The 23,325-nt window shown below is 32.3% G+C and overlaps 2 protein-coding genes across 2 annotated transcripts; one reads left to right on the plus strand and one right to left on the minus strand.

The window, feature by feature from the left end:
* The first annotated feature begins 155 nt into the window (after nucleotides 1-155).
* Nucleotides 156-3,457, plus strand: LOC137924094 (aldo-keto reductase AKR2E4-like). Its single transcript, XM_068767414.1, has 6 exons — nucleotides 156-430; nucleotides 598-771; nucleotides 1,153-1,269; nucleotides 1,586-1,753; nucleotides 1,845-2,048; nucleotides 2,308-3,457. Exons 1-6 carry the CDS (start codon nucleotides 356-358, stop codon nucleotides 2,485-2,487), a joined length of 918 nt encoding a protein of 305 aa, XP_068623515.1. The 5' UTR covers nucleotides 156-355; the 3' UTR covers nucleotides 2,488-3,457.
* Nucleotides 3,458-3,527: 70 nt separating this feature from the next.
* On the minus strand, nucleotides 3,528-22,886 carry sea (scheggia). The gene is made up of 5 exons (XM_068767413.1): nucleotides 22,621-22,886; nucleotides 19,766-19,892; nucleotides 9,896-10,119; nucleotides 7,480-7,644; nucleotides 3,528-4,798 (listed from the first exon to the last, which is right to left on the minus strand). Exons 1-5 carry the CDS (start codon nucleotides 22,817-22,819, stop codon nucleotides 4,560-4,562), a joined length of 954 nt encoding a protein of 317 aa, XP_068623514.1. The 5' UTR covers nucleotides 22,820-22,886; the 3' UTR covers nucleotides 3,528-4,559.
* Between the last annotated feature and the right edge of the window lie 439 nt (nucleotides 22,887-23,325).

Genomic DNA, 23,325 nt, shown 5'->3' on the forward strand with positions numbered 1-23,325 from the left:
TTCGAAAGTTATTAGCACAGCTTATTTGTTTTATAGTTGTTTGTTTGACTGTTATTACACATTCTTATCATAAATCTTATTGTAGCACACTTTTCCATAGACTATACTTTGTTATCTCAGCATATTTTGTCTTTGATTGGTTACAAGGTTTTTAACTTCAGAGGATTGTTGTTACTGCAATTGCAACAAGAACCGTGTCATAGAGATCAAAGTTTTTTTGGTTAATTATACTTATTACCTGTTAATCGATTCAATAATTTTATTATATTTAAGCAAAAAGATTAAAGAATTTCTTACATAATAAGAATCGAGGAGATAAGATATAGTGCTTTATAAATAAACTGTAGTTATTAAAATGTTCGTGAAGGTTCCTACGGTGAAAATGAGTAATGGTTTTGAAATACCATTAGTTGGTTTAGGAACATATGCGGTGAGTATAATTATTCATTTTTGGTGCTTGAAGAATAATGGTGTATTTTAAATGTAGTTATATTCTTGATAAAGTGTAAATTTAATCTTTGCACTTCATTCCTGTGGCTCGTTTTAGTAATCATAAGTTAAAGTTCAAATTAGTTTATCGGACATTTAATTTAATAGCGTCAAGCTAAACCGGGGCAATATCGACAAGCAGTTGAATGGGCCTTGGACGCCGGCTACCGGCATATAGACACTGCGTCTTGCTATAACAATGAGGAAGAAGTCGGTGAGGGGATCAATAACAAAATTAAGCAGGGCTCAGTTAAAAGAGAGGATCTTTTCGTTACCACCAAGGTTTGTATTATAATTATTTTCAAATTTTATAGAAAAAAAGGAGGAAAAACAGTTCTATCATATTTAAGAGCAAATCATTTCTTAACTCTGATTTTCAGTGCTCATAAACTTTTTATTGACATAATTTCTTATAATTTTGTATAATTTATGAGATACGGAAAAAACTGTATAAAATTTGTAAAGAAAAACAACTCATTATTATTCTTTAATATTAAGTTTAACAATTTTGACCATTACTAATAAATGACATTAGTTTTTGTAATGGATTTGAGGTTTATTTAGAGTTCTGTTTGACCTTTATGACATAACTTATTTCTTTAGTCAAAAATTATATTTAGCAGAATAAGTTGAATTGGATTTTATTCTAATTTCGTTTTCCAGCTATGGAATGATCAACATGCTGAGAAAGCTGTAGTACCTGCACTAAAAGAGTCTCTAGCTAGGCTCAATCTGGATTATGTTGATTTGTATCTTATTCATTGGCCAATGTCTATAAAGGTATGTGTATTATAATAGCAAAACATGACCTTCTAAACCTGAAGATTAATTTTTTATTAAAAAAACATAACATTTTTGAAATTGCACATTAACAATTTGTGTATAAAAATTTTCATATGAATGTATAATACACATTATTTTAAATAATTACTAAGAAAATTAAAAAAAAATTATCTTTAAAACATCAGTGTTTAATATTAAAAAAAAATTGTTAAAAACGAATGAAAGAATGCACAGTAACATCCTAATGATAAAATGATATATATACACCTCACTTTTATAGTTTATAAAAATAATTGATTAATATTTTTGTCAGGCAAATGGAGAAGACGAAGAAATAGAGCATGCAGAGACATGGAGAGGAATGGAGCAAGTCATAGAACTTGGCATGGCTCGGTCTATAGGCATATCCAACTTTAATGAACAGCAGATACAGAAATTACTTGAAACTGCAAAAATTAAACCTGTTGTCAACCAGTTTGAGGTTCTATATTTATTGCTGAGGTGTCAATAATTTAAAAATAATAGAGTTCATGCCTATATTTATAATAGCTCACTAATGTTTCCTTTTTTAGATAAATCCAAATTTTACTGCACATGGCTTGGTTGATTATTGCAAAAAAATGTCCATAATTCCCGTGGCATATACTCCATTGGGATTAATTTCGGACGCCAGACCTGAATTTCAAGGCGTGGATGTTATTAAAACTGATCCAAAACTGGGACAAATTGCCGAGAAATATCACAAAAGTCGTGCGCAGATTGCATTGCGTTATCTGGTTAGTATCTAGTAAACAAGTCAATTAAAATTTTTTAATAATTATTAGAACTGCTCATATGAAGTTTTAAAGGGCAGTGCATATGGCTTGTGCAACTGACGGCTGTTGGGGCCAAAAGGTTCTCAACTGGCAACCAGAAGCCCATAGATGCCTTGGCTTCACCCCCAGAAGGTCAAGGACCGACGAAATAGTCAAGGTTGTTAAGATATTTCATGATTTTGTTGTGTATAATAATATCAAAAATGTATTTTTTTTGCAGACACAACGTGGTATTCCTGTGTTACCCAAATCATTTACAAAGTCGAGAATTGAAGAAAACTTAAATATATTTGATTTCAATTTAACAGATGAGGAAATGAAGACAGTTGATAGTTACAATATTGATCACAGATGTGTGCCAGGGTTGTCATTTGTAAATTATAAAAATTTCCCATTTTAGACGGACCATGCTTAATTTTACCCCATTAACAAATACTTTTATTCTAATCATTTCCTCAATATTTTTTAGTCATTAATGTATGGTAATTTGAAGAGCCTGCAGGTACCTATTGTAACAGCGGTTAAGGTGTTGCTCAAAGGTTAAGTGGTCACTTGACACGGCCAGTGTACTTGATTTCGATTTTTCTAGGGCACTGAATATGAAATACCTGTCCCCAGTGTAACCTTGAATTAAAAACCTAACTGTACGAAAAGAAATTCTCATTTTAAATTGAAATAAAGTAATCTTATCTATTTAATTTTTGAAAATTCAAAAGCAAGTAAAATCTTCACAATTTGTGTTCTCCTACTTTTTTTTATTTATTTAATTTACAATATGATCTTAGTATGAGTGTTAAACTAATTAAAGGTCTCTTAGCACAAAGCGTTAAGTCCATGGATAAGATTTTAAAAAAAGCTTACATTGGAATCGGTACAATGTGATTGGGTTCACAGGCCCGGAAATTGATTACGTAAAGCTATTGTGATATTTAAAAAGTGTAGTCTTGTTAAATATTGACTTAATTCTTAAAGCCAATTAATTATCGAAGATAATTAATCACAATAAATTATTTATTCACTAGAAGCATGGCTTCAAATATTACAATGGTTAATGTGATAATATTTAATAATTTTTATATGAATAAATGTTTAAAAATTAGAAGTGTTCGGAAATAAAGTTTATTGTAATGAGTGTTTTTATTGTTTAATATCTGTTTTAATTAATATTTAATAACATAATTTTTTGGAGGTAAAATAAAGTAAAAGAAACACGGCACTTAAATTGTTCGACAATTTTATTTAAATAAAACAAAATATAAATATGATAACATTCATAGCATATTCATACAAAATTATTAAGTTATAAAATACACTGTATTCAAAATTAAATATGGAATGTTGGTTAAGATCTCTGATGTTATGAATGGAATAACTGGTTAAATAATTTAAATTGTAAAATAAATTTATTTTGAAATTAAATACAAATATTAAAAAAATTTACCATTTATTTTATGTGTTAATACATAACAAAAGAGATCTTAACTGAAACCTGTTGAATAGAAAAATGCACATTTTAAAAGCAAGTTTGTGTATAAATGATTCCATTCTACAACTAAATCACAACTGATAAAGACTATGGAATGAAGAAGTGGTGAATAGAAAACCTGTGTCTACTTGTTTATAAAATTATACTAAACACAGCCCACCGTCACGTTTTTCGTTAACTTAATTTTTAAGATGGCAATATATTTTTAGATTGATTTGAAGACAACATCTTTTCAATAAGTTATTGTATCAAGATGATCTCTCATTTTCTGAAAATGTAACTAAAATAAAAATTGGCCATTTGAATTACTTTTCATTCACAAATTAAAAATATAGTCACAATATTCCTGCACAGATATTTTCCTATTGGATATTTTTGTCCAGTTAACATCTTGTTTTTTTTTTAACAAATTTACCAGTATATAGTTTTAGCAACTAAATAAAATTATACAAAGTCAACATTGATTATGGTTAGACCAAAATAAATATAATTGATTGTAATGAATTAAAAATAAATATTCAAAATACTCGTAATAAAAATCACATTAGACCCAGCTAATAAATAAACAATAAAAAAATATTATTGTAATAACATAAATACATAGCAACGACAAAAACAATAGTAAGCAGACCTTACAAAAATATATTTTTGACATATGTAACACTGATTTGTTCTTAATTCTAAAAATTTTATAAAACAAAAATTTTCAAGCGCAGCACACACAAACGTTTGTACAAAAATTATGACAAGTAACTAAATACAGACATGTTTAGCAACTTATAAACGGCCGTTACAATTCTTTTTAATAATTCAATCAATTAAAATAATGAATATTAAAAATGTTGTTTACAATATTCTCGTCATTTTATTCCACCGCAAGAATGGAACCGTATAGTTTTTCGCATATATTCACTTAAGCAGTACATTTGTACTGAAGCATTTATGTATCACCCGTTTATAAATTCCACACCCTGTACCAAGGAACTTCACTTCCATACGTAGTTGAACATGTCCATGATACTGTCGTATATAGTGAATGTGATAGCGACGTCGAAAACGACGCGACTCAGACGGGGCACAGTACCTTTGTAGAAGGCAAGCGGTCCTTCGTGCTTCCATGTTTTGATGAAGCAATCCCATGTGTTCTTGTATTTCGCGGCCTCCAGGCCTTGCATACGCGTTTTAACGACGTCAATTGGCGTGTTACCGAATACCGACGCAGCTCCTGCAGATAACACAAATCATATTTTTTATATTCCATATCATTATGACCATTGCATATATGAAGGACTTTAAGACAACGCATTCAGAACGGTTTTACACACATTATTCATCGGAAAGTTGATTTTTTTTTAAGATCGTCATTTCTTTATTTTGTTTATGCGGCTGAGTATAGCTTCGTCAGTACAGAGTTCGCAGAACGAAAGGGTTCGCGAACTTATCATAAATTTTATTAGGCAGATAAGACGCCAGTTGATCGGATACATTTGTACGATTAACTGTACGGGTGTAGGTGGTTAGTGTGCGAGAGATGTAAAAGTGAGATCGAGGATGGTTGCGGACCCTCCACCGACCGCCTTTGCTGTACGAAGATGGCCGTTTCCATTAGTTAAAGTTTTCGGGCATTTGAGACGGTAACGCGCTTTAGACGCTTAACTTGTAATAACCATATGTAGGTCACTCTTTTTAAAGCCTTCCGACGGAGTTTTACAAAAGCATGACTTTATTTTATTGGAATGGCGCTTAGTATAAGACCAACAGTAAGGTAGCGAAGCTTGGCTCGGGCCGCTACATGCTACTATTTCACAGATTTCGAGTGTCACTTAAAGTGCTACCGAAACCGCTGTACCGCGCCTTAGGCATGTGCTCGGCAGGACGGGAAGGAGCATAGGCCACTCTGTTTCTTGAGTGGACGATTCAACGCTCGCAGCGGTAGCGCTCATATTCTAGTTTATATTTACCCCCACATCGACTTGCTTTTTTAAAACGCGGTAGTGGTTTCGACAGCATTAGCACATTTAACATTCCAATTTGAGCGTGCTCCATATAACCGAACAATGCCTCAATTTATTGCAATAGAACTAATATACTATACGAAATAGTTTAACATTTTATTAATTACGAGTATAATAAGTAGTACGCTAGTGAACGCTATCAGATAGTTGTAAAGTGACTAAATTGTTTTTTTTTTCGAAAATTTATTTACTGGTATTTACATAAGAAGTATTTAGGAGTGATAGTATTTTTATATAAAAACGTGCTATGTCATCTTTGCCGCCGTTATAAATATGATTTTATTGATTATAACACTTTTAATATAAAAATTTCAAACGTCTTGAGATAACTCAATACTGACAATTGATTCTGTGCTATATTTATATAGAGCGCTGCTAGCTTCTGACTTTTACAGCTTCGTCGGACTCAAGGGTTGCGGGATTGAAATACTTGAAATGATAAATAAAACAACCTACACTAAATGTGATTCCTGACGTATTTACGCCATCCTCATTCTGTGCCGTTAGCGCAACGCTATTTTTTTTACTTACCAACAAACAAGTTTCATCACTTTTTATGCGTCTACCCTCAAAATTTTTTAATAATCAAGCGTTGTGTATCTACTACTATAAAATACTATACAATTTCTTAAATTTAAATAAAAAAACTTTTTTCTTATTTTGGTACATTTATGACTAAATAAATCCACAAATAAGTTTTCGCAATTAAAATGAAATTAAACTTCTCTATTTAAATATAATATGCTTCCATATCAAAGATAATATATCGTTATTAGTTTACCCTAGCTTCACAAGACGAGTTCTGAATTAATTCCAGTTGCAATAAATAACTCCATTGACCTAGTTCAATTGTTATCGGAAGAAACCTAAAGACTTATAGGTCGTCACAAATATAACGATAACGGAATTTTTGAATCATTTAAGGTTTTCTTTCTACAACACGGTAGTTATATTGTTTCCGTAATTTTCAATTATATGTCCCCCGTATAACGCGGTGGTCTGTAACGTTATTTTTCTGTACTGTGAAATTTATAGCGATTTGTACTTTTTATAATTAAGTTTATTCTTCTTGTAAAATTAAATAAATTAAATTTTAATCATCCTTTAAATAAAAAAAATATGTAAATTATATGTACGCAGTGTTATACGGGTTTAAGATAGTACATTATCGTATAATGTTCGTAAGGCGCGTTTTCCTATAACGCGTAACTAATCTACAGTGTAGAGGGGATTGCTATATGATGTAATTTCTTTCGCAAATTACAATTTCATTAGTGTAATCGACGAGTAGATTTAAAAACTACATTCCGTAGATTTTTAAAAAAATACCGGATATATTTTGTAATGTTTGACTTATGGTAAATGACACAGACTTGCGACATTAGTTCGCGGGTTCGATTCCCTTGAATACAATGTAACGTATTTCATACTTTGTGTATTAATTATATAGGAGTGCCAATGCTTATTTACAAGTATCCAGAAGATAGGTAGAAGCGTTCTCTGCATATCATTATACCTCACTGTGATCGCCGACACGCCTGCCAAGTGTGGTGATTATGGCTAATCCCCTCATAGATATCTTTCGAAAAGACCTATACCTTGCAGTGGTCGTCTATGGGCTGACAAGACAGTTTGTAATAAGTTGACCACATTTCGTTTTTACATCACATTCACTAACATGTTACCAAGTGAAATACAGTCTAAAAGTAAATGATATGACTTGCGCGTTATAATTTAAATCAAGATATAGATAAGATTCAAATTAAGAATTATTCATAAATCTTTTTTTAAATTCAAAGAAAATTCTATCTATTCTGGAACTCGTTATGTTAAAAAAGGTGCTTTAAATTTTAGTTGGCAACATTGATATTATATATTTTTATTTTATCACCTGCAACACCGCCGAACAGTCCTACGATGTACTTCGGCACCGGCTTGTCACGATCACCGCCTTTGTACCAGTCCCTCAGCGATTCCATTACGAAGAATCTGATGGCTTGGTTGCTACCCTGCTTCATGATGGTTGCCGTCACTCCCTTGTATACTCCGCCAATACCTAGAACAAAGAGTTATAAATGTTCATACAACTATTCATTACTATGTCATCCTTATACGGTATAGACCTCTGAAGGCCACAATGATCAAGACTTCCCGCAACTTTAACTGTGTCAACGGTCTACCACCTGGTTGAAGACCTACCTACGTCTGCCGGTTCAAGGTTACCACTCGCAATCCTTTCGGCACCAACGGCTTTTGATTGTCCGATGTTCCCCGGCCCATTTTGTCCCTTCAAAAGAGCAATTCCTTGAGCTACGTAAGTAACATTGTACTGCGGATCTGATCATTTCCGATCGATCCCGCAACGTAGACACGAGCATAGCCTTGGTTACCTTAGTTTCGAGCATACCACTCTCCATTATTCTCTGAGTGAACTTGAACCATAAGTAAGAAAAGGACCAATATTTAGCCACTTCCGCATATGCAGTGGTAGTCGTGCAACAAAGTGCACCGCCCGCCAGTCCGCTGATAAATGCGTGTTTCACCCTTCCACGGGGCATCCATACACATTGTGTAACATAACTACTAAAGATGAGTGAAACTGATGACGTGTTGAGTGATTTGACGGTGGCAGTTGTGTAATTCGCATTATTTGCCGCATACGCATTTATCAGCGGGCTGGTGGGCGGTGCAATTTGTCACTTTGTTTGGCCTTAGCAAATCTGTCTTCATTCTGGGTGACTGGTGATAGGGTGACACTGAAACTTGTTAGAACTGGCCAATTAAAAAAGAACTCTATCTAATCTTTTCACGTTCTGTCGGAGATGATCCCAAGGTCATCATAATCATTTCAGCCGTAGGTTGTCCACTGCTGGACTTAGGTCTTCCCCGAAGATTTCCAAAAGGATCTGAAGGAAGTGGCCTGTATTGTCTTAAACATTTACTGTAATTTAAATTAATGTACATTGAGCGAAAGTAAATGTAAAAATATATTACAACGTAGACATGTTAATTGGTTATAGACGTAAAAAGTTTAAAGCTCATTGTCAACACAAAGGTTCAAAACATTCTGTATAAGGTGTAGGTTATGTTAATTTATTTTTTCCATTGGAATGCGACAGGCCAATAATTTCGGTATAAATTCAACAGGGACAGATAGTAAACTATAGTAAACTTTAATTTGTAGTATTAAGAATTTTTAAAACATTACAATATTCATTATTTCTGAAAACAATTGAATTTAAATATTGTGTACCAAACATTAATTGGTAGCGTAAATGAACTATACATTCACCAGTTTAAAACTTTTACACCTATAACCAATCAACCTGTGTAGTTAACTTTATTTTGGCATAATTATATTAGAAGCAAAACCTTGAATCGGTGAGTTTTGTAAGAGTTAAAGATATAAGATATCATAGCTATCCTCATCGCTGTATAAAAATAATCAGTATGGCGTAACTGCGGCCGCGGTTTTTATAGATAAATTCGTCGCGTGCGGCCGAATCAAGTACACCTTCGACTATCTCTACATTTCTCGGTGTACGCGCTAACAAATATATTCTGTATTAATTCTATAGCTAAGTACCAAACAGTTGCTATTTTTTGTTAGAATTATAAATAGTGATCAAAAATTGAATTCTGGACAGATAATATACATATACAGGATAATAATTGTAAAAGTTTTCAAGTAGTAAATACATAGGTAATTTCCTGTCATTGTATGGTGTACTCTATTCAACGATCGATATTATAATCAATTATTATTTACTATTTACTCTTGTGACTTGTACTGCCAGAAATTATTGGCCGGTTCTTCTTCACTTTATAAGGGCTGCTGCTTGGAAACAGGTGTCCGGTGGTAGAATTCGGATTTCAAATTAAAATTTTTCTGTAAGGTGGTAGGCGGGGGACGGGAGACTAGCTTCGTTATTCTTCTTACGGGTTTTTTAATCACCATATCACATTGGTCAGAACAACAACGCGTTCGCGATCGAAGCGTATTTAAAAGCTAATGGTTCTTCGAAAATTTTGTTCTCGGTACAATTTTATTACAACCAGAACAAAACTGCGAAAATATTCGATGATTACATGATGCTCCAAGTGAAGATCTGATTAGTTTGTCGGTGCGGCAGTCTCGAACAACAAGTTCAACAACAAGCAACCTTCGGCGGGCTCTAGCCGAATGCCAAGGATAAATGTAAATATGGAACTTCTCAAGAAGAAAGTCAAGACCACTGTGCGTTGAATAATGAAGAATGATCTTTAATATCGTACTATAATATGTACTATAGCTGGTTCAAACTTACCTTCCTCCCGCACGATAGTTCTAACGCCGTGGAAGAATCCTTTAAACCTCGGTTTCTCCATGCGCATGTCGTTTATGAATTTGACTTTGACGGTCTCCATGGGAGTGACAGCGAACACCGCCTCCGCGACGCCGGCTGCCAACCCACACGCCAGCTTACCCGTGGTCGTCAAAGTGCCACTGTCTGTTACCATGTACAGTTTAGCTTGTTCAAATACGCCAAATCTGTGAAATAAACGTTAAAGATTGCTATTAAACAGACGATCTTGTTAAAGCCGTCTGCCCAACTTACAGGTAGACGTCGAACAATACGTTTGCTAATCCGTGGTCTCCTCTCTTGATCATAACGAAAATATCAAAAGTAAGATAATCTTGTAAACCACAAATCTTTATGAAAGAACATAGACTCCTGCTAAGGATGGTACAAAAGGTCAATGTAAAAAAATACAATTAAACGAACAAGATGATTAGATAGCTAGTATACACACTAGTAATTAACGTTTAAAGGAATTACTCTGCCATTACACTAATATATTCCATAATATATAAATTTAAATGTAATTTCACTTTATTGCCATATTGTATAATATACATATGATATATGTAATTTGTATCAATTCATCATCATCTTTATTTCAACGGTAGAATGTCCACAGCTGACCATATTTTTTAGCGATTATAGACAAAGCATTTGACCTCTCTTTCACGTAAAGCGGTGAGGTCTACAATGGTACAAACATGTCTATAAGAAACTTATTTACTCTTAGCTTGGCTCTTAAGTTATAGTTAAGTGAAGTATGGGAAGGAATGAGAGATGTGAAGGTAATTAGAGGAAAGAGTGGAAGACATTGAGGAGGACGAAGGATGAGTATTGAAATTACTTAAAATTATGAGGAAAAATTATAATGTAAATATAGACCCCGTCCACTTATGACAACGATTGAACGAGAGGCCCTAAAAACGGGGTTAAAAAAAAGTTATTTTTGGCTGGACACAACGAGACCTGAAGTTGTTTTACTCCTTGGCTGTTCGCACTATAAAAGTAGAGATGTGCATAATATATATTTAGGCCTCCATCATGGATTCCAATAAGATTGATCTTAGTAAGAACGTCTGTCAATTTTTCTGGTGGACGTAATAAGCTGTGCATAACGGTCTGTGGTCTCTACTCCCAAACCATAAGGCCGCAGAAGCTATCTGTTCTAGGCACCATCTGATGTATGATGAGCATTTATGGCCAATGGCTGTTACTTACTACTGTTAGCAAGTCGCGTTCCTACCCACACGACCAACAGTGGTCGTGAAAATTATTCTTGGCAGGCTCATTAAGTTATTAAATAAAGTTAAGAGTTCTCATTAAAAGTGAAAAAAACCGGTGAAACTCGTAAATTCCCGCAGTGAGAACAATTTAGGATTTTTTTGTTTATTCATCGTTTATTTATTACTATCTTGAATATTGAAATATTGTCATGTTTAAGATCTCAAAGCACAAAGTATAGTGTTGATATAAGAGGGTCTCTCGGGACCCTTGTCTCGTTATATTATGTTATATGGCAAAGGTGGCCAGCTCCTTGATAGTGCGAGCTTTTTTTCAAAATTTAAAATGTTTTGCGAGGCGCAATCGAATACGCATTTAAAACACTCAAAAGAATGTTTTTTTACATAAATATTATTTATTGAAATTATTCAAACAAAAGTACAAAATATGTGTATTGAAGTTAGATATAATGGCAGACGTATATAACAATACTGCTAATAATACATAAATTGCGTTACTGCTTAAGATGAATTATTCACACCAGTAATTTGTTTTGATTTCCCAGCAGCTGACTTAGTCCATATAAATGTAAATATTGAAATAATTCGACTATCAATTGTAGCCAAAAAATAAACGTTCAAAGAGCCGCATGTGGCTTGCGAGCCGCAGTTTGGCCACCCCTGTTGCATAGTATTCTAAAAAAAGTCATATGTGCATTGAATATAGAACGTCTATGAGGAAGTTTCTAAAACTATTCATTGTCAATTTATACGGATAGAACGTACCATTCTTAAAAGAACAAATAGTTTTATCGCCGTTAAAGAAAAATTAATGCCTTTAAAAGCGTGTTTTGCACGCCGCTCGAATATAAAAATTAAGTGGACTGCGCTTAAACTCATTCCGAACGGGATTAAATATATAGTGTTGGCAATAATTTAATTTGCGGTTAAAACCCAGCAAATCGAGTGAGAGGTGTCCCCGCATGTGGCTACTGTAGTCGGTCAATCTAGAATTACTACGTGATTATTGAAACGCAATAATATTAATTCAAATCATTTACTTTTCACGTTGGACGCTTGTGGAACAAGTTGCCTAAAGAATAGAGCTGTCAATAAGTCGTCAGCGGCAATTTGTATTTTCAGATGATGAGAAATAAATCCGACGTGTGATATTTTAGGAAGGGTCGAATAAGGTCTCCCAGACAGCAATTGAGAGATTACAACAAATGTGTCATTGTTCGGCAAATTGATAACCAATAACATTTTCCATTCCCTAACTACCTACTATTACCAACGTAACTGTAGCGAAAAAAACCTTCAAAAAAATGGCGAACGGCGTCAAGTGACGTATGTGTTACTGTTTATGGATTTGTATTAAATCTTTAGTGCTGTGATGGTATATGCAATTAAATACTATCATATATCAATTTTGTATCAATGTTTAATATTTATAAATGAGTGGTGAAAGTTTTATATAAAAATTATTTCATTCGCATGACAAATAATTTATTGCGGCGTTGGTGTATCTGAAGTCGTAGGCGGATGACTTTTAAAATAAATTGTCTATCTTTCATCCAAGCAGTTCAATTTTAACTTTTGTGCTCCAGCTCATTAGGTGTTGTCTCTAATATTGCCTACCGAACCTGTTAAAATCCACCACATAACTCTAATACAGTTTTTGTTTGAGCATTTAGTCCAGTATTATTATTTATTTATATTATTATTTATTTTTGTACGAACGCGCAAAACTAATCTAAATAGAATTAGTAGAAGGAAAATACCAAATAAATAATAACAAATTTTCCTGCCGACGGGATATACCGATGTCGTATGCAATTTAATAAAATCAAAACATGGTATACCATTATTAAGATTTGAACTACGTTACTTATATTGAATATTTATACTCTATAGAGATCTCGATCTCGAGAGGCGACCACGACCCGGTACAAGAGGCGCGGAAAGAGTCCACAGATTGAATTTTAGAGGGAGTCCGTCGGAGTTACATCAATTACTTCTCTCATCTCTTTTCTTCCATACGCTAACGAGACGCATATATTCTCGACATTCACGTATGGTTAAAATCCCTTCAACCCACACCAATCGTTTTAATACTTATATATTATAGTTTTTTATAGTGCGAACAGAAACCTCCTTATCAACCAGCGTTGTTTCCAACTAACTATAACTTGGCAGTCTTCAAGTCAAGAGTGAATAGGTTTCTTCTAGGCAAGCACGTAGCATCGTAGACCTCGTCATCAATTAACATCAAGATAAAGGACAAATGCTTTGCCTATAGTCGATAAAATAAGTAGCTGGATGCGAGCAGCGCAAAAGCGGCCATTGTGTGGATCTTCAGAGAAGGCAAGGCATGGGCTTTGCAGATGATAGGTATAAAGCACCTTCAAAGATTAGTGGGCGTCTATCGGCTGACATTATGATGATGATTGAGATGGAGCCACTCAATATTTTTTATTTAAAAAAAGGTTTTTATAGAAATCTGGCACTACATTTAAATACCAGCGTTATGAATCAGTCGCATTTCAAAGAAACGCTATAGATCAAATTTCTAACACGCTTTCAAAATACAAGAAACCTATTTTGCAAGTTTTTCGGTCACATTGCCGGTGACAACTTGCAAAAATTTTTGATTACTGGAATGAGAGATACTCGTAGATGGCAATTAGGAGGCTGTAGTTCCATGCACTGGTCTGTTCAGGTTCGAACCCCGCTCGATACAGCAGTATCCGAAGTAATATATCGTCGAATATTAGGACGTATGGCGAACTGCTCTCTGTCATTTTAACTTGCCAATATTATGTAAGTATCGATAATGATATAGTTTAACAAACTGAACTTACAACATTTAATATAGGCAAAGACAAATACGTATGTATACTCTTCACTATTTGTGCGCCATATTTGGGAATATATTACATTTCTTTCCAATCGTGACGGCCATCAAGTATTATGTAGTCATTGTAGACTTCATAACACTTGAAGGTCAATTTATGTAGATTCATTCAATCATTATTATAAATTATCGAACAAGACACGTAAACATTTTGATTATAAATAATATTATTACAAAAAAGGTTTTTTTATGAACAATAAAAAAAAATTATAATCAGTATACGATTTTTTGGTTTTTGATATAAGAATATGCGTATTACGTTTGAGAATAAAAATATTTTTAATCGATTTTGGAAATTTAATTTTTTAACGATTTTTTTAGAGATGTGGGTTGGTAGGTTTTACTATAGCGAAAAAGACTTAGTGGTAATGAAGCCTGGAAATACTATGGATTAAGGATATTTATAAAAGCGATCACAAAAAAGGCCCAATTTGTTATGCGTTCAGACAACGCGTGTTTGGAATCATCGTAGTTTCATTTTAAGTCGAAGGAAGCCATTATTTCATTCTACTTCTATCAAATTGGGCTCCTCCAGCATTATTCTCATGAGGCATACATATGATCATTAAATGATCTACATAGATAATTATATTAATGAATCAAAACTGTATTAAACGGGTTATGTTAACCACATGTTGTAAAAAAAAATTGTTGTTTCTTTTCAAACTACGTTCACCATTATCTATTTACATTAACAACAATAATATTCAATAACGTCACGTGAACACATTTAATATTCCGAGCGATTATAGCATATTAAAAAAATAAGATTCATTCATATAGCTCACGCTATATAGCTATGCTAGCTATATGCTAAAAATTGATCGTTTGAATTGTAAACAAGCGTGTCAAATTGCAAATATGCCCGCTATGTCATTGAGGAATTATCACAAGGCACGAGGTTCGCGAGGTATGACATAACGGACCTTCGTTATCGGTCATTAGTGCGTGCGTGTGTGCCACTATGCCGTGTCGTGAGGCGAACTGATTGTCGTATCTAAGCGTACTAAATATTCCTAATACTTTGTTCTTCTTAATATTCGTATAGCGTTATTTACAATTTTCATTTCAGCCGTAGGTCGCCCACTGATGGGCTTCATACGTGGATTTTTATCAGGACCGGTTAGAAGCGGTCTGCGTTCACCGTTTTTTGACAAGCTTATCAAGGTCTGTCCACCTTGAGGGACATCTTACGCTGTGCTTGCCGGTTTGTGGTCTACGATCCAGAAACTTAAAACCCCAACGAACATTTGTTCGCTATATGAGATTCAGATCTCTTCATCCTCATTTGATCTCGTATAGAAAAGTCCAAGCATAGTACGTTATTTTCCCTCGATGTTCGATTTCCTCTTTGCGGTATTTGATCTCGTAGATATATTTTAGATTCGCTTTGATTTAATCTTTATAATGTTTATTTAAATTTATATATCGAGTCAACGTAGACTTCTACGATACATGTATAACAAATCCTTTTATTTGTATATTAGGACACAATAAAAGAAATTTAACATCTTTTTAAACCGGATTGTTATTGCTGCACAGATTCCTTGGGTTTTAGGTGGTACTGCGAAGAGAGCGCCTAGCCTTAGATCTCTTATATCAAGTAAAGCTCCTGAGAACCTTTGGCTAGGGCCGCTACAAACTACTATTAAACCGGATTGAAAATTTTTCTAATTATTTCATTTGTATTGCTTTAAATGTCAAATAAATAAATTTTGTAAATGAAAATTACTGGTCGATGGAGGTGTTAACCGACAATATAAATTTGCAGCGCGTGTTATATCTTCCGCAATTTTCTTTCTTTTTTCTCATAAAAATTTCTACAAAGTATTAGGATATATACATATATATTTGAGTCGACTTTCTCTATTTAAATTATATTAATTGCTGTATGCTGGAGTCACGGATGCGGAAGAAAGAAAACATATGTCAATTTTTTTAACAATGTAAATAGTAATCTAGGAATACCAATATGCTGAGAAGAGCAGGCCAGAAACTTTACAGTTACCATATATAAATGAAATTTAAAAATGTTTGATATTTACTAAATAATATCATGCTTGCAAATAAAACAACGTAGTTTCAAACATTTCGATGATCTATATATTCTTGAAAGTTATAATAAAATCTATTAATAACACAGTTTTGATCTTAGATTCAAAACTAAGAAAAGGAAAGTATAATTTATGTTGTTAAAACTTCATTATATATACGTAAACTCAGACGCATAAAGGATTGGTGAACATTTTGAACACCAAATTGGCCCTAGTGTGCGCCACTAATTTATATATAAGTATATATGTTTTGGCATGTAAACAATATGTTACTAATGTGTTAACTTTTTACTAATCATAGTATTTATTTCGTGAAACATGTGTCAAATATGCTGTGTTAACAAAAGAAAATGAATAGTCCAATTAAACCTTAAACTTTTTAATAGAAACAGATAGATACACTGGCCAGTGTTATAAGAGAACAAATTTAGCGTCTTATACTATGTACAATGAATTAGGTTTACTGTTAAATTCACTGCACTATAAATCATATTACTATCTTTCATCACGCAGTGGTAACTTCAATCATGATAGTCTGATAGGACTGACGTCACTGTACGATCACTAAATCTGAAATGCGTAGTCATTTTGTTAATGCTTGATGATTTTTAATCTTTAGTACTGAGGACTTAAAATAATCGTCGTTATTAGATGCCTACATGACGGGGCATTCGAGATCGTGTAAACCGTACATTAAAAATTGGTGGAAAGAACTTTAAATGTTGTGCATGTATACGTCACATAGTTAACCCTTTCGTTACCCGTGCCGGAATTAGCCGGCTTCCACTGGACACGCCGATTATTCCAGTGCTGCATTTAGGTGGTATCCACTTGCCGTCCCTTATATTTCATTGTTATTGAATTCCTCTAAGGGTACAATCATTTTATTGAATGTGCTTTTACACAAAAACAGTTTTTCGAAAGTATAGTATGTATTTGAAAACTAATATTTAAAATATAAAAAGTATCACCGCAATAGGGTAAGCTTGACCGAAAGACATTTTACTTTCAATTTATAAATAATTAGGAATTAATCGAAGTAGAAGGTGCGTTGTTTGCAATGCAAATGGCAAAAGACGGAAATCTAAATATGAACGCAAAAATTGTAATGTGGGCTTATGTGTAGATCCCCGTTTTAAGATTTATCACAGTCAAATAAATTACTAAGAATTATCCTAACTTCCACTTTTAATTAATACACCAGTACAATATATATTTATTCACTTTCAAATATTCTACATCTTTTCAGCCGGTAACCCCCCCGCCCCCCGCAAGATATAGTCTTCCCCCAAAGATCGCTACAATGTCCGGTCTTAACGGTCGACTTTCAATAAGGTGTTAGGTTAGGTGTTTACAAAATATATAAACACGTATTTACTCATCCTACAATAAACAATTCTACTAAAATACGCGATTTTATAAATGGGGCACATTGAAATATGTAAAATTGTACGTTTTATTAGCTATGCAAATTTATTTCCATATGCCACCATATCCGACATCCGTAACTACCAGCGAGTGTTAAATTTGAATTAATCGAAATAAACAGTGCATATTTAAGACGCGAGTTTACTATAGTGCTACCGAAACCGCAACTTAAGTATGCGCGCAGCGAGACGAGGAGGGAAGGGAGTGTTGGCCGCTGTCTTCGATCAGTCAACAGAACTGGTGCACTTTTTCCTCGGCCCTCTCCTCCCTGCGTTTTTTAAAGGAGCGGTGCAGCGGTTTGAGTAGCACTTGCAGACTATTGCCTATATAGTGATATAAGAATGTATTATGATTCTCTTTTATACAAGAAAGATGTGTTTTTTTTTATTTTAGCAAAAGTCAAATAGAAATAGCAATAAAAAAACAACCATTATTTTTTAAAACTTAAAATTTTTATCTATGAAGAAGCGAAGAAGCAAAGAGATTCATTCTAGTGCACTCTAGAAGATAAGAAGTGTTCAAGTTTATAAGAATGTCAAGTGGAAGTTTTTGGAGTCACTTATTAATATTTTTAATTCGTACTTGTGAGCATCAACAAGGCATACAAAGGCTGTTTATGTGACTACGTACATAACACTTTCAAGGGTGTACTTCATCGGCACAGAAGTGCTTACTTAAGATTGTTTTAGCGAAAACATATGTCCCTTTATACAAAATGATTATTAATTAATAATGTAAGACAGCAAGAAAAAGCGTTTTAAATAAATTGATATTCACTATCTGTCTCTAGAGATTTTGTATAATACTACCTTAAATATTTGGCCTGTCGCAATCCTATTGGAAATAAAAGATTGGAATTAGACGTATTCATTCATACCCGTACAGCTTTTACAAATCACCATGTATATGTGTGTCAATAAAAATTTGCATATATTTTTACTATCTATTATTTGTTAAATTTATAGTTAAGTATAGACAATATATATTGTAAGTATATTTGTATGATATTGTAATTAAATATTTTATTATAAATGTGACACGGCTACTCAAATATCCGACATAGAAGAATGACAGGAACACGGATTGCTATATATTAAAAATAATTATTGTTTACTATCGTCCGTGAATACTTTTTTTTTTGCATTGACAGAAATTTTTGATCTGTTGCATTCCAATAGAAAAAAAAATATTATTGAACCATATTTCAGAATGATCACTTTATACAGGTGATGGGAAATAACTACGTCTTTAAATTTTTTTACTACTACAATGAATATTGATTTCAAAATGAATCTACAAGTACATAAACATATTAAACTTTAGTTTTGTTTATTTATGAGTGTTACCTACATTTTGTTATAACATAATAAAAATTGACAAGTTTTGGGGTACCCAAATGGCAATGCGGACGAATGTTTACACAAACACATTCCTACCACGAGTGATGACGAAATTGGAACACGCTTTTGAAATGGTCGCAGCTACGACGTCATCGTTTTGTTTACACTTAGTGTTATGTAAACGTAGTCTTTATGTCTCAATGGGCTTACCGTATCACGTGTCGCGAGGAATAATTGCCGGTAATATGTCCCGGAGTCTCCGGGTGTTGGGTTAACGCGTTGAAGTGTGAACGCGATGGAAGACAATTTAAAGAATTATACTTGACTACTCGTACGGACAGTCAATTGACTCCCAGGAGCGAAGCTTACGGATAGTCAATTGACTTTCGGTGTAGTGAATTATTATAATATATTAATTATATCAAAATTTAGCTTTCTGATTAATTAATAACATGTAATCACTGAATTTACAAAGAATAATTTTAGTTATTTTAATTTAAAAATATTTAAAGCCACGGAGGGCTATGCTCGGGATTTCTCCAAACGATCAAATCAGAAATAAGATCGGTAGAGAATTGAAAATAACCGATACAGTTCGCCGGATTATTAAGATATATTACGATTATTATATAAATTAAATTGATATACAAGTATAGATGTTGTTATGACTATCTTCTAGACATAGGTCTAAAATCTCGACTTCGACTATTATATCATTGGTCGCGTGGGTCAAAAGTATGGACACGTATTATTTATTGTTTAATTTCTTTTCTTAAAATAAATTTTTTCTAAAGCACAATATATTGATAATTGTTACGTTGGTAAATAGTGCGACAAATTCGACAATAGAAAATTAATATAAATAATATTTAAATTACCTGACCGCTGACTTCGGTATAGATCCGTATAATAAAACACTAAGTCCTCTGTAAAGTCCGAAGAAGCCATGTCCCTTAACAGTCTTCTTCACGCAATCGAATATACCCGTGTATTTTTTGGTGCCACCTGAAATAAGAATATATGATTTAAAACTAAAAATAAACGAAAACAGATCTTAATCTAAAAATATTTTCGTCTGTCTAAATAAAAAAAAATGTTATAAATGTATCTATACATATTTAAACTAAGAATTCAATTAATAACGACGATGTTTACTTTAAAAGTATTGCGATGTTCGTTAGTTTATGTTCGTGAAAGATAATTTAATTGATCATTTGTTGCGTATATCTATTTTTAAAATATGGAAACTTTTAGAGAGTTTTATAATCTAAGATAAAAAAAAAACTAAGTGTACTTGATTCCGATAGAAGATAATGTGTTTGTATCGGACAGTTTTCACAATCATAAAGCGTTTAATCGGCTCGCATCACTTCGATGGCAACAAAGTAGACATGAAAATGTTTTTGAGAAAATTCTTTTAAACTAAAAAGGGAGTTTATGTCAACTTGATCCACAAGTTTGTTTTAAATAATAAAATAGTTAAAAAAACCCTGCCACGAAGTTTTTCGTCTAAAAACACAACGTCGTTATTTCTAGATAAATAATTTAAATTTCTAAATTTGTTATAGAATCATTATAAGTGGTTATCTAATATATAAAATTCTCGTGTCACGGTGTTCGAACTTGAACTTCTCTGAAACGGCTCGACTGATTTTTACCAAATTTAATGTGCGTATTCAGTAGGTCTGAGAATCGGCTACTATCTATTTTCTATACCCCTAAGTGATAAAGGTTGTTCACACTAAAAAATTTTTTTTTATTTTTTTAACGAAATTTTTAGTTTTTATTTTTTTATGATACAGCATTCAAGAATACATACAACCATAAATTTTCACCCCTCTACAATCAACCCTTATTTTTTATTTATAAATTAAAATATCATTTTTTTTGCAAAACAACGTTTGCGGGATCAGTTAGTTTTAATATAATAGACAATTTATTAGTAATCGATTTCTTATGAAGCATTTACAAAATAGCGGTTATACGAGAATAGCTATTTTGTAAATATTAGATTTTACCTTTCCGTTATCGACGTAACAGGAAAAAAATCGATGTCATTTTATAAATAACGATATACGAGAGACTAAAGTTACTGTGACGTGAATTTAAAATTTTGATTAAATGAAGATAAATCGTAATTATAAAATCAAACCTAAACTAAATTAATGTTTTTAATAAAAAAATGTTACGACTTATTTTACGTCACAAAAATGTCAATTTGATCTTTTCCAAGTTTGATGGTTGTTAATGAAAATTTGTATAATCTTTTACCACTTGTTTACTACAAAAGAGAATAATCACATTCTTGTGACGTGAGAACAATAAGTAGGAAGAAACTGGTGATTACAAAACAAACCAACAGATATACTATTGTAATGTTAAAATGTCATAATGCTATGCAAAAGTAAACACATTGCACAAAAAATAAAATTAGCGATAAAATAAGAAATAAGGTACTGAGTTTGTAAGTCATTTTAAATTTGTTAATAATCATATTTCTTTTTTTATAATACATAAACAACAATAGTTTTTTTATCATGCTACAGAGGCCACCACAACTAACCTTATGTTAATGAAGAAGAACACAATTGCTTTTTTTTAAATTAATTATTTTAAAATACAATCTACAATAACATTCAAAGTTACACGAGTGAAATTATTTTAAAACTAATTATGTTGAGTAGCCTCTTAAATACTTTATGTATGGTGTAAAAGCTGTATATGATTTTGGAGTACAAAGAATAATTATTTATTTTTTAATAATAAATCAGAATAAGTTTCTTAATTATTAATCAATTTTAGACCATCTTTAGAATACAAATATATGCAATGTTATAAAATTTTAAATTCTTCAGAATATGCTGTATGGTGCAAGTTTGCATCATAAGTTTTTATTTGTATTATGTACTTAATATAACACATATTCTATTAAACATATATTATTTAATAACTACAACCAAATTGTCACTTAAGTTTTACAACAAAATATTGCTTAACTTTTGTCTTTGTATATTTTAATATAAGAATAACATGATTATAGTAAGCTGTAACAAGTAGGCATTTTGTTTTATCTTATCAATTCTAATAAGCTGTGAATGCAAATAAGACAATTTCACATTGCAATAGTTACAGTGTAAAAACAACTTTATACAAGCCACAATAAAGCCCAAATAAGTATTGTTAACCAAGTAGATTCTAGTTAGAATTATTTGAAATTAATAATTTTTAGGTCGTTATTTTTTGCCTCTAGTAGACTGAATATAGAATACACTAATTGAAAGTTTAACATATAGAATTTGATTATTTTTTTTAAACATTTATATTTAATTGTGTTGATCTCCTACATTTGGACTTTAAACTACGAAAAAATAAAACTTAATTTAAATGTGTAATTGCAGATTATCATTATTTTTCCATGCTAAGATCAAAGTTCACTCTATCACGCATTTGAATTTGCTACCTATATGTAAGAAGTTTTAATCATTCTAACCTCGAATTCTAAAACTTATTTTTGATAGGAGTAAAATTCAACGTAAGATAAAATGAAACAATTGTTCTATTATGCAAATTAATCCTTGATAGATCTTTTTTTTTTTAAATAAAACTAACTTGTCTACTCTATGATAGTATATAATTAAAACAAATAATGGTGAAATACTAAATAATTAATAATTTAATGAAACTGTTGATGAATCAAAATTTTCTTATGGTACATTTTTAAAATTATACTGACCTTTTTCGTCTAACTGCAATTGGGTTTTAACATATTCGGTAGGGAATGTAATACAAATTTCAATGCCACCAGTTATTCCGCCGGCTACTACGCCTTTTAAACCAATGGAACCTGAACCTCCCGCCGCAGCCGCTGCTCCTGTCTCAGTCATCCATGGTCTAGAGAAGGGATTTTTAAAGTTTCCTGCTTTAGGAGACATTTTACTAAGTATTCGGCACGGGTCGTAAATACGACTGCGGCGAGACGAACACCTCCCCCTCTCGTAGCAAAACACAAACTGTTAGGTATTCATTCAATTCCTTAAAAATTTCGTTTCATTCTCTCTCATTGCCATTCATCCATTCATCTATTTGAATTTGCCAGCGGTAAATAAGTTTATGAAAAGAAATCTGTAGTTTGTAATACTCCTCACGACATGATATCTACAAAATCGAATTACTTAGTAGTTTTCCTAAAGCAGCGAAAATGTTTTTGATATTTTGAAATAATTTTGACTAACTTATAAACAAGACTAAAATAAAGTATTTTCTTTAAAAACGAAATGTTTTGGTTCTATTTTCTTGCAAACATCGATTTCTATGACTATAATTATGTGCAAGAATTTTAATTAAATTACGGAATATAAAATAAATCATATTGAAAAATCACTGAGGTAAAAAATAATAATTTTTTTTAATGGCCTAACGTGGCGGACTACGTAAAGTA

This window comes from Battus philenor, unplaced genomic scaffold (genome assembly GCF_028537555.1).
Source record: "Battus philenor isolate CCGP_79_NKW_IND1 unplaced genomic scaffold, ilBatPhil1.0.hap1 SCAF_23, whole genome shotgun sequence".
NCBI lineage: Eukaryota > Metazoa > Arthropoda > Insecta > Lepidoptera > Papilionidae > Battus > Battus philenor.

Excerpts from the sequence above, each read along its gene's own strand:
- sea (XM_068767413.1), bottom strand. The coding sequence starts at position 22,819 with ATGTCTCCTAAAGCAGGAAACTTTAAAAATCCCTTCTCTAGACCATGG. Across the intron at positions 19,893-22,620 it reads ATTGCAGTTAGACGAAAAAG|GTGGCACCAAAAAATACACG; the intron begins GTCAGTATAATT and ends TTCTTATTTCAG. Across the intron at positions 4,799-7,479 it reads ACTGTTCGGCGGTGTTGCAG|GAGCTGCGTCGGTATTCGGT; the intron begins GTGATAAAATAA and ends TGTTATCTGCAG.
- LOC137924094 (XM_068767414.1), top strand. The coding sequence starts at position 356 with ATGTTCGTGAAGGTTCCTACGGTGAAAATGAGTAATGGTTTTGAAATA. Across the intron at positions 431-597 it reads TTGGTTTAGGAACATATGCG|CGTCAAGCTAAACCGGGGCA; the intron begins GTGAGTATAATT and ends TTAATTTAATAG. Across the intron at positions 2,049-2,307 it reads AGATTGCATTGCGTTATCTG|ACACAACGTGGTATTCCTGT; the intron begins GTTAGTATCTAG and ends TTTTTTTTGCAG.